Source organism: Gekko japonicus, unplaced genomic scaffold (assembly GCF_001447785.1).
Source record: "Gekko japonicus isolate JY-2015 unplaced genomic scaffold, Gekko_japonicus_V1.1 scaffold522, whole genome shotgun sequence".
In the NCBI taxonomy this organism is placed as follows: domain Eukaryota; kingdom Metazoa; phylum Chordata; class Lepidosauria; order Squamata; family Gekkonidae; genus Gekko; species Gekko japonicus.
In genome coordinates this window covers 168,168-183,469 of record NW_015169790.1, presented here as the reverse complement: position 1 = coordinate 183,469, position 15,302 = coordinate 168,168, and the positions used below count along the sequence as shown (strand labels likewise).

Genomic DNA, 15,302 nt, shown 5'->3' with positions numbered 1-15,302 from the left:
CAAATCCCACCCTCTCCATGCTCTACCCCGCAAATCTCCAGGAATTTCACAACCTGGAGTTGACAACCCTATCTCCTTCCCAGCCAACCATCAACGTACCATTATCTACCCCTCTTTCAGGTTTCCATCTCCTCCCCCCTCCCTGCAGCCTCTATTTAGGAAAAGTACATTCTTTCTCTGCAGTGGGGACCAAAGCAGCTCACATAATTCTCCTCTCCCCTTTTGATCTACACAACAACTCTGTGAGGTAGGTTAGACTGAAAGTCTGTGAGTGGTCTGAAATCACCCAGTTAGCTTCCACAGAAAGAACCTGGGTCTGGCAGACCCAGCTGTGAAGTGCTAACTGCTACGTCACACTGGCTGTCATGGGGGGGGGCACCTCAGCAGGGTATAATGACACAGAGTCCACCATTTTCTCCAGGGGAACTGATCTCTGCCATCTGGAGAGCAATTGTAATTCTGAGTGATCTCCAGCCCTTACCTGGAAATTGGCAGCAATGGTTCCCCAGAAGAAAATAACTGCTTTGGAGGGTGAACTTTATGACATTCTCCCCTCCCCAAACTCTGGCTTCCATAGACTCCACCAGAAAATATCCAGGAATTTCTCAACCTGGAGCTGGCCACCCTAGTCAGGACTGGCCCCAGTGAGTTCCCCACAAAGGCCAAATTAGTCCTGGAAAGGGCCTCCTGCCTTTGCCTTTTTACTGACAGAACCAAGCTTGGTTGCCTAGCAACAGCCACTGAGGGGGAAGTGAGCTACACAGCAGGAGGAGAAGAGAATGGTTTGATGGCTGGTGGCCAGCCACGGAGGAGCTAAGCAGGAGAAGCGTCTTCATCAGGAGAGACAGCCATTCTGACAGGGCAGAGTGGCCAAGCTGGCAGTGGATGGGCGAAAGGAGTGGACCCAGCCCCCAGCCAATGGCACATGAGTACTCTTGAGTGGTGGTTGATGGGCCAATGGCTGATGGAGCACACAGCATAGCCAATGGGTGAGCTGGAAAGTGCCAATACGTTAGGGCTTTTATATATATTAGATTGCAATTTAAGTTTTCAAAACCAAAAAGGAGAATGTTGGCATTTTAAAGACAAAACGAAATTTCATTTTGGTATCAGCTTTTGTGGACTAGAGTTTTCTTCTTTGGATTAAATGCAGTGACTCCTCTACCCAGACCTTTTAGGTAGGAAGTATGAGAAAATATACAGCAGTGTCAAGAGACCATGAAATATAAGAAGTACAGGATAGAATTATATTATATTATGTCTGGCAAAGTGACCTCTGGACCAGAAAGGTTTCATGCTGGAATAAATTTGGGTAGTAAACTGCAGCAAAAATAAACGGGAGCCTCGCATCACTTTAAAGACTAACATGAATACCTCCTCTGGAATCAGGTTTTCCAGACCTTTTCAAATCAGATTCTACTCTGTTTTGAGCGTCATTTTTGGAGGGGACATCAAAGCATCTCTGAAATCTACTAGCATTTGCCACGTGTAATGGAAGCCTAATTCCTGCGCTAACTGAAGTCAGTGTCTGCTTAAAGGGAAGAAGCAGGAAAGATCTGTGCTGGCCATAAGACGTTGTACATGTTTGCACTTTGTTCTGGAATCCTCTTTTTGCAGATATATTTTATATTTCTTGGGGCATGTTGGGTAGACAAACAGTTTCCTTTCCTATTGGACTGAACAAATGACACTCTCAAGGGGGAAAAGGCAGTGCTTCTGGGCTTCCACCTCTGATACTGTAGCTGAAATAGAAAGTCCTAGAAAATTGAAAATCATGATTACGACCTTATCTATAGAAGCATGAATAGTGCTGATTCAATACCCTGTGAATGAATTAAATCTTTAAACTGGCTAAAATCCCCCTTACCGCATGTTGATGCAATCTCCCTTATATATAAAAGCGGAATGGTGGTGGCACTTCTCTAGAACATTCCACAAGCTCCGGAATTGGTTGGCGCCCTGGTGTGTCACTCAGAATCTGTCCCTATCCACTGGCTGCATTGCTTGAGTCTCGCCTCCAACATTCTAAACAGTTTTCTGTTCTGAGGTAAAATGTGTCCAATCTCCAGGTGAGGGCTGGAGATCACTCAGAATTACAACTGCTTTCCAGATGGCAGAGATCAGTTCCCCTGGAGAAAATGGTGGGCTCTGTATCCTTATATGCTGCTGAGGTGGCCTCCATATGACAGCCAATGTGACATAGCAGTCAGGGCTTCAGAGCACGGGAGAGGCTGCAGGTGTGTGGGGGGTGGAAGGCTGAAGAGTGAGGGGGAAATAAAGGTAGGTTGATGATTGGCTGGGCAGGAGATAGGGTTGCCAACTCCAGGTGGGAAATTCCTGGAGATGTGAGGGATGGAGCCTGGAGAGGGTGAGGTTTCAGGAGGCGTGGGACCGCAGACAGGTACAAAGCCATAGACTCCCCCCTCCAAACCAACCATTCCCTTCTGGGGAACCATCGTTGCCAATCTCCAGGTGAAGGCTGGAGATCACTCAAAATTACAACTGTTCTTTAGGTAGCAGAGATCAGTTCCTCTGGAGAAAATGGTGGACTCAGTGTCATTATACCCTGCTGAGGTCGCCACAGCAAATTGTCACTGAGTGTCCAAGGCCGGGGCACCCGCCCAGAGCCTCTTTATAGAGCTCGTTGTATTTATTTCCACAACGGGCCTTTTTCCTAGTAGATTCATATTTCCTAGTTTGGAAATATAATTGTGTGTGTTAACTAAGTAGGAAGGAGTATAGCTGCCCTCTTTTCACACATCTTACGTTCCTAACCATTAATTTGTATAATCTTGATTCTCCTACTCATGAAAGTGGTGGAATTATGTTTGGCTTTGCTCCTATTTTGTGAGTAAATGTGGCTATGTGATTACAATGTGAATAAATGTGGCTATGTGATTAAAATGTTAAGAATTAATCAAGTTCCAAAGCTGTACATTTGAGAGATTTTATATTGCCTAATATTGATATCCATTGGCATGGTCTTGTTTATACACATTAGTCAATCACAGCTGTTCAGGATATTCTGTCTCTAGGTGGGAGTATATAATTGGAATTTCCAATTAAAACAGTTGTGAAAATGTTATTCACTGAATTTTTTTTGGGTTCTGAATCTTTTCTGGGTTTTTAGGAAGTTTTGTTTGGTGCTAACTAAGCCTTTGACTTGAATATATGAGGGATTCTTTTATTGCAGCAGGTTTTCATCCACTCTAATGAAAATGTAAATACAACCTGTTTTATTGACTGTTGTGTGTGTCAGTGCTCTCCTAAAGTATTTCTATTTAGCCCTACACTGTGATGTCAGACAAGGATCCCTAGCTGGTTAGATAACAAACCATGGTTGGCAAACCACAGACAAAACTGTAGTTTATCTTGGTGTCTGACTGCATCCTTGAACTCTGCTCTGAAGCTTGGCCTCTTCTAACTTAAAAAGCAAACAGTAATCTATATATATAAAAGAAAGTCCCCTCACCCTAAAATCAACGCCCAGGCCAAACCGCTGGACCTAGAAACACGAAATTTGGGGAGAGCACTCCTACCATGATGTAGATGCTCACTAAGAAGGGATTTTTAGAAATTTGACCCCTAAGTGGGTCAAAGGGTGTTAAATGTGCTCCCCCCATTGATTCCTTTGTGGCTGCCAGGCTACTGTCTCCTTGCACCCCCCCCCACTCTCTGACTGATCAGCTGCAGAGCTCAGTGTTCTGAGGTGAAAAAAAACCCAACAGTTACAGGAGACTGCAGAGAGCTAATGATAGTTGGGGAAATCAGGAATGGCCAACAACCACCAGTGAGGTGCAGTAATGCTACTGGCCCAGCCTCTGCAATAGCTTCCAACACACTCCCCCCACCTCCTACACCTAACAGGTGGTTGTCTGTCAGGTACAGCAGTGGTTGCAGGATGCTTAAAGTCCCGAAGGAGCCCGCCCCAGCAGTAACGTCGTAGTAATCCTGCCGGCCCCGCCTCCACAGTGGCTTCTAATACTCCTCCCCCTCCTACACTGGACAGGCAGCTGCCTGTCAGGTGTAGGAGAGGAGGTGGAATGCTTACAGCCGCCGGGGAGGTTTGCTCAGCAGGATTGCCTTAGCCCTGCTGCTGGCCCAGCCTCCCTGATGCTTTTAAATACAATTCCCCCCAACATCAGACAGGCCGGTGTCTGTCAGGTGTAGGAGGAGGACCAGGGTACTGCTGCTGGTCCAGCCTCTCTGATGGCTTCCAACACCCATCTCCTACACCCAACAGGTGGTTGTCTGTCAGGTGCAGCATGCAGGGTGCTTAAAGCCATGAGGGAGCCCGCCCCAGCAGTAATGCCTTAGGGTTCCTCCCCCCCCCGCCTCCACAGTGGCTTCTAATATTCCTCCCCCTCCCCCTCCTACACTGGACAGGCAGGTGCCTGTCAGGTGTAGGAGAGGAGGTGGGATGCTTACAGCCACCGGGGAGGTTTGCTCAGCAGGATTGCCTTAGCCCTGCTGCTGGCCCAGCCTCTGCGATGCCTTTAACCCCCCGCCCAACCAGACAGGCCGGTGTCTGTCATGTGTGGGAGCAGGACCAGGGTACTTTAATCCTTCAGGGATGCCGCCTGAGCAGGATCCCCTTAGCAGTGCTGATGGCCCAGCTTAGCCACACTCACACCCACAATGGAAATATACTCCAAATTTGTAGAAAACTGGTTTCCTTTATTAGGTTATTTAACTTCTCACAATGTGGGTTCTAGAAAACTGGTTCATATGAACTTGCTTAATATCTGATTGCTCAGGTGGTGTTTTGAATATGTAGTTATGTCCCAGTTCTAAAATGTAACATAAATGGGAAGGATTTTTGTAAAAAAAAAAAGGGGGGGGGGGGCCCTCCCCCCCAATTCAATGCTACGGCCAAGCCCCAAGAAACCCAAAGTAAGGGGAGTGCATTCCTACCATGAGGTCAACCCCCCCCCCCAAGAGATTTCTGAGAAACATGACCCCTGCTTCTTAAATGACGACTGCTTCTTAAATGGACAGTTCTATGTGGCCTGCTCCAGAGTGAGCTCATCAAGCAGCCTGGTGATCCTAGCACCTGAGGGCAGACCCACCAATGTGGTCTAGAGAGAGGTCCTTCAGTAGAGAGAGAGAAAGGACGTATGTCTCACTTCATTTCTTACACTACAATCTTCTCTGTTAGGATTCCTACAACAAATGTTACATTTCAGACTTCACATCATCAGTATTATAACTGGATTTACGGAACTTAAATATCGTAGCCAAGCACGGGTATCACTCTAGTAGTATATATATATATAATAGAATAATAATGCAATTCCTATTCAGAGGATCAAATTGTAGAGAAATATTAGAGAAATGCTCTAATTTTGAAATCAGAAAAACATAGGTACGGTAAGTAGGACAGATTTTATTTTTTAAAAAAAATCCTTTTCTTATTTTCCTTTCCCCTGCACCAGAATTCTTTTGCTTTATAGCATTACAGGGAAGAACTAGGTCTGTACCTAGAAAATGGGGATAAGGGTGAGAACCAGACTAGGTTTCATATGATAAATAATTGTCCCTTTGTATTCCAGTCAGGTTTTTCAGTCAAAGAATTTCATCTGAAGCGCCCGGTTTCCTTCTCTGTCATGCTTTAAGGTGGCTAATTACATTTTTAAAGTGTGTAATGTAGGGGACTCTGTGGATCAGAGAACTACTGTTCTGGTTCCTTTTATGCAGTATAGTAATCTTGGATGACTGTTACAAGACTACGATTGTTAACTGTGACTCTGTGTCAGCAGTGCTTTGGGTTTCCAAAGGACCCTTTCATTATAAGCAGCATAGGGTTTCACGCTGCTTATAAAGCACAATACCAGTCTCCATAGGGAGCCAGGGCTAAAGCAGTAAGTCACAATTTCAGCAGCCTGTTTAAATAAACAGGGATACTATTTGATATATCCCTTCTCAGGATTGTCATTGGCAGGAAAGGAAACATCTGCCTGGACTTAATTGTCATTTTATTGGTTTCATTCTCTTCCAAGTGTCATGCATTGAGCTGCACTAAGTTGCATAATTGTGCAATATTACAGGCAGTTGTGCAATGAATGTAAAGAGATTTCTTTTGGTTCCTGACATAATTTCTGCCTTTAGACAAGAAAACCGTGATTCAGAACAGCAAACAGCTGTGTAAGGAAGTAAAAAGGACAATGTGTTGCCCAGCAATAGAATTATTGAGCATATGTGACAATATTTATTTATTTAGTTCTTTTTTATCCTACCCTTCTGTCCAGGGATGGAGTCCCTCCTGTGGCCCCCGCACTTGTCTGAGCCTGCCAGCCTCCTGTGCCTCCGCTGCTGGCTAGCCCTGCCTGGGTGGCAGGAATTTCAGGCAACTGTTCTTGGCATGTTTTGGTCCTGCTACATTGAAGCAGCCTTTAGGGGGGCTGATTAAAGCTAAGGAGACCTTACCCAATGTTGAAGTAATAGAAAAGCATTATCTTAAAAGGAGATGGAATGAGACTCTCAATAGTTGTTCTTTGTTCCTGAAGAAGGACCAGAAGTCTGAAACACCGGAAAAATTACCTAGGAAAAGTGTTGGACTTTTTGGATATTTATTTTGTATCCTCTTTTGCTTCTGCATTTTCCTATGATGGATTATATGGATAGATTTATTCCAGACAGTAGATGCATTTCACTTTGATGAAGTCTCCTTTGTGAATATTCTGCGGGAAATTCAGCTCACAGTTGTTTTGTGTTATTTTGGAGTTTTTTTGTTTTTGTTATTCTTTGCTACTTTCTACTGTGCGCTGTACTGTTGTTGTTGACTGTCCTTGGCTGCCAGAGAATACCAGAGAACGAGCAGGGGAAGGGAAGGTTAAGCAATGCCAGCAGAGGGCAGTTAGGCAGTGATGGGAAACTGGGGGAAGGAAGGGCAACCTCCAGGGATTCTGTGGAGCAGACGGAAGGCCCAGCAGGCTAGAAACAGATGTGGAAAATATGGGAAGGTCCCTAGCCCTGAGTAGGGGCTAGGAGAGGTTTGAAGGACTTGGAGGGTGGAGGGATGAGAGCCCATTAGCCAGGAGGCCAATCACCTAATCCTTGGAATATATTGGTAGGAGCTCAGGGAAGTCCTGCCCCAGGTTTTCCTTTCTAAAGCCTGCCTAGAGACAGCCAAGGAGGAAGAAGGCCAGAAGAAGAGTTGGCTTTATACCCCGCTCTTCTCTACCCTAAGGAGTCTCAAAGCAGCTTATAATCGCATTCCCTTCCTCTTCCCACAATAATCACTTTGTGATGTAGGTGGGGCTGAGAGCAGGGTTGCCAGTCCCCAGGTCCCAGCAGGGGTTCCCCTGGTTTTGGGACTTCTGCCCGCCACCAGCCAGCTGGCTAGCAGGGGAAACCCCACCCCTCCAAAAGCAATGTTGCTGCATAGCATCCCAACATGATGGCGTCACCTGGAATTGACAACGTCATGTTGGGGGCTGGCTAGCAGGGGAAACCCCACCCCTCCAAAAGCAATGTTGCTGCATAGCATCCCAACATGATGGCGTCACCTGGAATTGACAACGTCATGTTGGGGGCATTGTGCAGCGACACTGTGATCTGAGAGGAAAAATCTATGTTTTGAAGCCGGTTTTATCATAGAGTTTTGCCACACAACGTCCCCAATGTGTGATGTCACTTCCAGGTGACATCATTGCATTGGGGATGTCCCGGAATGCCCCCCAAATCCCCCCACTGGTGTCCCGGAATGCCCCCCAAATCCCCCCACTGGCGTGACGAAGAGACCTGGCAACCCTAGCTGAGAGAGTTCTGAGAGAACTGTGACTGGCCCAAACGGGCTTCATGTGGAGGAGCAGGGAATAAAACTTGGTTCTCCAGATGAGAGTCTACTGTTCCTAACCACCACACCAGCTCTCAGGAAGGTCTGGTCCTTAAAGCCAGAAGGCAGGCCAAAGCCAGGGAGAAAGGAAACCAAGGTGAAGGAATACTCCACTTCTCATTTCTGAGGCATTGCTTACAGGCACACTGGGAAAAGAGAAGCTGGAAAGTGAGCCCTGCTCAGACTCCAGTCTTTGACCAGTGGAGTCTAACACTTTCCTCTAAGGAGCTCAGGGCAGTGTTAATCTTTCTCAGCTCCTCCATATTTTCATGACAATAGCCCCTGTGAGGTAGGTTAGGCTGAGAGACAGAGACCGGCCCAAGGTCACCCAAGCAAGGTTTTATGTCTCAGTGGTCTCCCAGGTCCTTGTCTGATAACTGTAAACTTATCATGACCAAGTTGCCATTAGTTTATCAGTATATGGTATGAACTTAGCAGTGAAGGTGACTTCCATGACAAGAGCCTGATGTAGATTTATTTTCCTTTAAAAAAAAAAAAGGCCTCTCTCATCATTGCCTCTCTTGATACATACACTCATACTATGTGGTACAGTGAACAAGATCTGCAATCTAGTGCATTTTATTTCTGAAACAGTCCACTCCTGAAACATTTGTACTGCCTTTTGAAAGACCATCCAAGATGGTTCAAGGTGGCTGTACGGTTTTTCCCACAATGAGGGGAATGTTTTTGCTTGAATTGTAATGAAGATCTTTGTAGATTCAAATCTTATTCATGATTTAATGCCCTCAGACTAGCTGACCTTATGTAGGCCTGCCATTGTAATATATGTTGAATTGTTCACAATATTAGGACTAATGTAGGTATCTACCTTATGGAACTTGCAGCTAGCCCCCAAGAGTGGAAAACATGGTGGAAAAGAATTGATCAAGAGGCTGGAGGCTATGGTTAGCTGTCTCCGCAGAAACACAGGAATGAAGAATAAGTTTCACTCATCTGTTTGGTGTAAATTAGCCTTAATTCTGCTTTCACTGCTTATTGGCATGGAAGCAGTTGCTGCTTTGGTTAGCTAATGCAAACCATTTGCCAGGGTGGCATACTTCTTTTAATGTGGGTACCTTATTTCTTAAGCCAAAAACACAGCTTGCTGCCATCTGCCAGGAAGTTAAAATAAAATAGAGCCTTGACTGCTGGCAGCTCCAGCTGCAGCTCCGTTACCAGGAATCCCTCACATTAGTGTGTAGCCTGCTTTTATTTGTTTCTCCCACTCATACTTCATTCTAAAGCAAGCAAGTTCTCGAGTCACAACACCTAAGGTTTAACTAGGCACCTCATTAAGTCGTTCCTCTCTTACCTTGGAGTCTTATGTTTTAGTACAGCTCTAACTTGCAATGTGGCTGTAGCTGTTAAAAATAGAAGGAAATATTGTCAATTGAGGGAAATCTTGAGACTTGACTGTATATGGATATAAAGTACATTGGGTGGGGCTTCTTTTGTGTTCTGTCTTGGCACCAAGTTTGGATTCTAAAATAAGAGCAAGCAGCCAGACTTTTAAATGGCTCAAAACACAATCTCTGCATACGTTGTGAGAGAACAAAGCTTCCTTCCTGGTGTTCGATGAAGTACTTAGATGCAAGCACTTCTTCATGAATATTTTGTGGTCTATATGATAGCTATTACTATAGATTTTCTTTAAAGTGATTATTTTTACCGAAGAAGCCAGGAATCTCTGAATGAAAATTAGTTCACAGATACTCTGGTGGATCACATTTCTCTGGCATAATATGTGTGCAGGCCTGGGGTGGGGGAAAGAGGAGAAAGCAGAGAGGCTGGTTCACATGTACGTAAATATCACTTGACTACTATACACTGAATGGGTGGTAGCTTCATGTGTAAACTGCACTGAAAAGCATTGCATTTGAGGTGATGTGAGGTGATATGAAAATGCTACCTACAGTCTTGGATCACATGGTGGCCTTCACATACGAAGTCATCACTTGATGCTGCAATCACCAAGTGATGAAGATGTGTGTGAAGACAGTGAAGCACAAGTACGTAACACTTCTTCCCTGCTAGAAAAATATGCTTAGCAAAGTTGGGTGTTCTAGAGCTCTTCTTGGCCCTGCTTCCTGCAGTGCAAGAAGCCAGACTGTCAGTCTTGACAGAGGTAACCTGAGGTGAGTAATATTTTCAGGAACAAACTATGTTAGAATCAAAGTATTACTCCTCTTTGAAGAAGAGTCTGTGCACCTGCTCCTTTTATGCTTTAAATCTTCTGGATTTAAAAAGTATTATCTGCTTCTGTTTGTCTGTCTGGCTGACCTGGATTAATATGGAATCAGCATGAGCTGCCTGAATGGTTTCTCATTGAGCATGGCAGCATTCAGCTCGAGCACAGGAAGTGGCCATCTGCTAAGACATCAAATTAGTATTACACACAGAGACAAAAGTGATAGGTCTCCTGGGGTATTTGAGATATGAAATGCTTTTGAGATACAGGTCTGAAATCTGTTAATTGATAGCATCCCTGTCTGTTATTACCTGCAGTATTCCCTCAATTCCTATAAGTTTTAATTTGTTCACTCACCTTGACTCAGCTAATGAAATGCATCAGTGGAAGCAAGTAGAGTCATAAACTGCCTCTGACAGAAACTAAACTTTCTTCTTCTTCATGAGAGGAATGCTGACTTCAACCAGGCAGTACCAATATTTGGCTGACTTTCTGCAGCACCCATTTCATTTTATTAAATCTGTTTGTTTAATTTGATTGTAATTGGAGCTAAGCTGAGTGTTTATTGGATTTGCCAGTTTGAATAATGGTGGCCAATTGTGTTTAAATCACTTGTGAGCCTTGCGGCATGCCTGCATCCACTACCCATTGCTTTCCTGCCTTTTCTTGCAGTTAACCTTTTTTTTTGTTTCTTTTGTATGTAGAGCAAAGAAGTTGGGCAGCAGCTCCAGGAAGACTTGATGAAGGTCCTGAATGAGCTCTACACGGTAAATCAAGTTGCCTTCTTGGCGTCTTTTCAGAAGGGAGAAAAGAAATGTTTGACTTTCCTCTGTGTGTTGCAACAGCAACAGAAATCCTGCCCTGGAAGTGATAGTTGGATCCAGTCTTGTTCTGCAACAGTATGCATTCTCTTGTCTGCTGTAAATACAGTAGATTCTTTGGCTGTATTTCTTATTACCTTTTCTTCTGTCATCTGATTATCTTTCAGATTGGCTTCAGACAGTAGCAAGTGTTAGGGACTGTGAATGATAAAATAATTGTGACTCTGAGATTAACTTCAGCTGCAATCTATCATACACCATTGGTTCCATTTATTTCATATTTAGGAATGCATGGCGTACACAGTGCTGTAAATTCACTATAAGTGCATCTGTCAAAAATCGACTGAAAAGATGATGTACCTATGCTCAAAAAGTATTAATAATATCTGCTGACCCAGGCCCAGTAGAACATGTTGTCACTGTATCAAGTGCATCATTTCTATACCACAGATCTGTTCAAAATGAGCTACATGACTTGATGTTAAGCTTTTCTCTTAGCAGCATTTTGTTGTGGTTTGATGATCTTGTAAAAGGCATTGCACTGATTTTAATTTAGACTTGTAATTTACCAGAGTCCTGAAAAGGTCATCCCCTCGCTTGCCACACCAGGTTGTCCGATTATGAATGGAAATCATACACAAAAATGCAACTGATACCACAAATAAGATTTCTACCTTGGTCGACCCTTGTACAGTTACAGTTCCTTCCCCACCATCATCTTGTTCTTGCTAAGTGAATACTTGAGAAGGTGGAATATTTGTTGTGTTTTCAATGTTATCAGACCTAGGATTTCAAGGCAGTGTCAAAAATGGTGCAATGCTTCTCTTATAAATACCAGGGCGTAAACGTGCCTGTCCTACAACATAAAATTTGAGTTTGTTAAGAGATAGGCAGAGCTACCCAGTCCTTTTCTGGATTTTTTTTGGGGGGTAGAGCCAGATGTTCTACATTGTTCATTTCTGAGATGCAACCCCTGCAGTATCTGTTTGAGACTTTGGAGCCCCCATTACTGGTGGCAGCCTACTCTAATCTGTTGCCTGAGGCTTTTCTATGCAGTAGACTGTGCTGTGCATGAGCAAGGAAATCCTGCTCTTACTAACATACCACTGAAGAAACTACAGCTCCTAACAGATGTATATCAAGGGATGAAAACTTGCTAGGTCAGAGTGCAAATAAATACTAGAGCTACCCTAGCCTTAGTGTGGAGCTGTTGTGGTGTATTTGACAAAATGATGTCTATTCCATGAAACCTTATGCAGGAATAAAATGTTGTTTCCAAGGTGCCATTAGACTCCTCTTTAATGGCAATTGTCATTATTCGACTCCTGTTTATTTTTATTGCTGCAAACTAACACAGCTACCCTTCTGGGATATGTTATCAAGAACTCCTTTGTCTGTGTATTGTGTAGTGTTGCATGCTGTTGCCTTTCAGCAGTTTTTAGTTGTTGACTTAGCTCATCAGAGATGGTGGCTTGCCTAAGACCCTTTAGTGGATTGAATGGGTTAGGTAGGGTTGAAACCAAGGTTTTATCTACTTGTAGATCGTTTCTTAGTCATTACACTACCAGCCTCAGTTCTTATGTTCTGTCTTTTTGCTTAGTAGCATAGCTAGCTAGCATGCACTCCAAGGAAGAGGCATTGCCTAGAGAGGCAGAATAAATGTGTTCATAAGTTCACTTGCAGCTCTGGGACATTTCTTCATGCACAGCTGAGTGGGATATGTTTTCATGTTGATTAAATCTGTCCTCTCAGCAGCTGTGACCAAATTGTTTCTATTTTAACAACCAGGTCTTGCAAATGTTTTCTTTGGGGCTATTGCTCAGGCTGCTCATGGATTTTGCCTAGTCAACAACAGTCATTGCACAGCCAAACTCCTTTCCCAGCATCCCCTGTGAAATGATGGTTCAAGAATGCTCTAGAGGCTGAAACATATTGACCCTGGCATGGAGCTGAAGTTATTAATCACAACACTCGAGGTACAGACTGGTGGTGCTGAGCCGACATGAATCAGCAAATCACAGAGGGATCTTATTATAGCCAAATGTTTTGAATGGCTTTTAAAATTTGCGGCGTTCAGAGCCTTTGGTGCTTGGTGTGGTGCACTGGAATTTTTAGTACTTTACTGGATTCCAGCTGCAGATGTTTAACATTTTGAACATTAGGCTGGCGTGGCAACATAGCAGCCATGCTCTGCAGGAGACTGGAGGGCGCGTCTTGCTTGTGGCTTTTTTTCTTGCTTCCTGGAAAATGGGAATAATTAGCCTTCGTATATCTGCAAGCATGTTTCTATAAGAATGCTTTGCCACAGCTCCATTGGGTCACTATGACTACTAAGTAGCAACATGATGTGATTGTGAGGAGTTTGAGGGCACAGATTGATACCAAATGGGAAGAGGTATACAGAATGTATCACTTGGCTGCTGCAGCTGTCAGAAATTTTGCCTTATTTCACGTACGTTGGCTGCCACTTATGTGCCACTTATTTTCCAAGACACTGAAAGGCTGGACAGCACTTCCAATTACCATGTCAGATTACACAGGGAAGCCATTGAAATTCATAAACATAAACACAATTTCAACAGGAAAGAGGAGAGTTTAAAAATAAATAGGGCATGGTTTCCTGTCCTGAAAAACACAAAAGGCTCTACATCTGACAATAGCACTACAGATAAGATTAGAATTTAAACAGCCAATCCACATACAGAAGAACCTCCTCAGGAAACAGGAAACCTCCTCAGGAAACAATCCATATACAAGAGAACCTCCTCAGGAAAGCTCCTCCATTAGCATGTTCATAGCCTGGGGAACTCCTACAAGATAATGACTCAGGCCTACCCCACCTTCTGGAGTAGATATAAATTATCTGCCTACCACTTTCTTCTCACCTCGACACAGAGTACTCCATCTTTCTGTGTTATACCTCTGAGGATGCCAGTCACAGTTACTGGCGAAACGTCAGGTACTACAATGCAAAGACCACGGCCATACAGCCCGGAAAATCTACAGCAACTAATGAACTCCAGCTGTGAAAGCCTTCAACAACATATCTTCACGAAGTGTATGGCAGTGGTTGCTGCGACCCTTTGACAACAAGGGATTACCATTTTCCCCTACATCAACGATTGGCTGCTTGTCATTCGCTCCCCGCATCAACTTCATCAAGATATATCCATCACACTCCAACTCTTGATCTCTTTGGGCCTCTGCATGAATCTCGCCAAGTCACATCTGACCCCCATTCAGGACTTGAAGTTCATAGGGCTACGTATTTGCACCCCTCAATGGCACGCTTTTCTCCCTATGGACAGAGCCTCAACTCTTCGCTCTCTGGCACTGGATGTGATATCCTCATCCATGAAACCGGCTCTGATCTTTCAGCACCTCTTGGGGATGATATCCGTTACCACCTCGGTGATAATGTTTACCAGATTTCACTTGCAGCCTCTTCAGCTGTGGTTCGTCCATGCATTCAACCATATTCACCAACATCAGCCAACCTTTCTTACTGTCCCCCCCCCCATGTCCGCCTAACTCTTCGCTGGTGGACCCTAGAGGAAAACTTGCTGGGCAGGATGCCTTTCACTCTCCCTCCCCCAAGTGCTGTTCTCACCACCGATGCTTCCCTGTGGGGTTGGGGAACCCACTGCGGAACACTCACAGCTCCAGGGCAATGGTCCAGGTCAGAAAGGATCCTGCACATCAACTGCCTGGAGCTCATGGTAGTTCATCGTGCTCTTCGATCCTTCCTACCCTCCCTGCGAGGCCTTCATGTTCAGATCACCTCAGACAACATGGCCACAGTTGACTGTATCAACAAGCAGGGCAGGACGATGTCTGCAAAGCTCTGCAGAAGAGCTCTAGCCCTGTGGCAGTGGTGTCAAGCTCAGGGCATCCAACGTACAGCTGTTCATCTGCCAGGCACACACAATTCTCAGGCGGATTCTCTCAGCCAAACACACTCCAACAAACATGAGTGGTCGCTAAATCCCATCTATCTGCTGTCCATCTTTCATGACTTTGGGCACCCCGAGATAGATGTCTTCGCCAATTGGGACAATGCGAAATGCCCAATTTTCTACAATCGAGGCCTCCCAATGGGGTCCTTGCAGGAGGATGCCTTTCTATATTGGTGCGTAGGGTCTCTCCTTTACATGTTCCTCCCACTTATCACCAGGACAATTCAGAAAACCATCCAAGACTACTTGGACTGCATCCTGGTAACACCCTGGTAGCTGAGACGACCTTGGTTTCTGAGTCTTTTACAACTGTCTTGCACCACGTAGAGGTGTCTTCCTTCAGTGTTGGATCTTCTTTCTCAACACCAAGGCCAGGTCCTCCACCACACTCCCAGCCTTTTCAAGCTGACCACTTGGCAGATCTCCAACTGACTTTCTCACCGAAGGTTCAACACATTCTTCTGAATGCCCAAGAGTTGACTCCCCATTGTTCTTATCAC

General features: G+C 44.7%; 1 protein-coding gene across 1 annotated transcript in view; it reads left to right on the top strand.

Annotated features, from left to right (window-relative positions):
- The window catches only part of SRGAP2 (SLIT-ROBO Rho GTPase activating protein 2), a 298,501-nt gene that overhangs the window by 164,125 nt on the left and 119,074 nt on the right, over window positions 1-15,302 (top strand). The window contains exon 5 of the mRNA XM_015417019.1: window positions 10,730-10,792. Within this exon, the coding sequence (XP_015272505.1) occupies window positions 10,730-10,792 (63 nt within the window). The remainder of the gene's footprint in view (window positions 1-10,729; window positions 10,793-15,302) is intronic.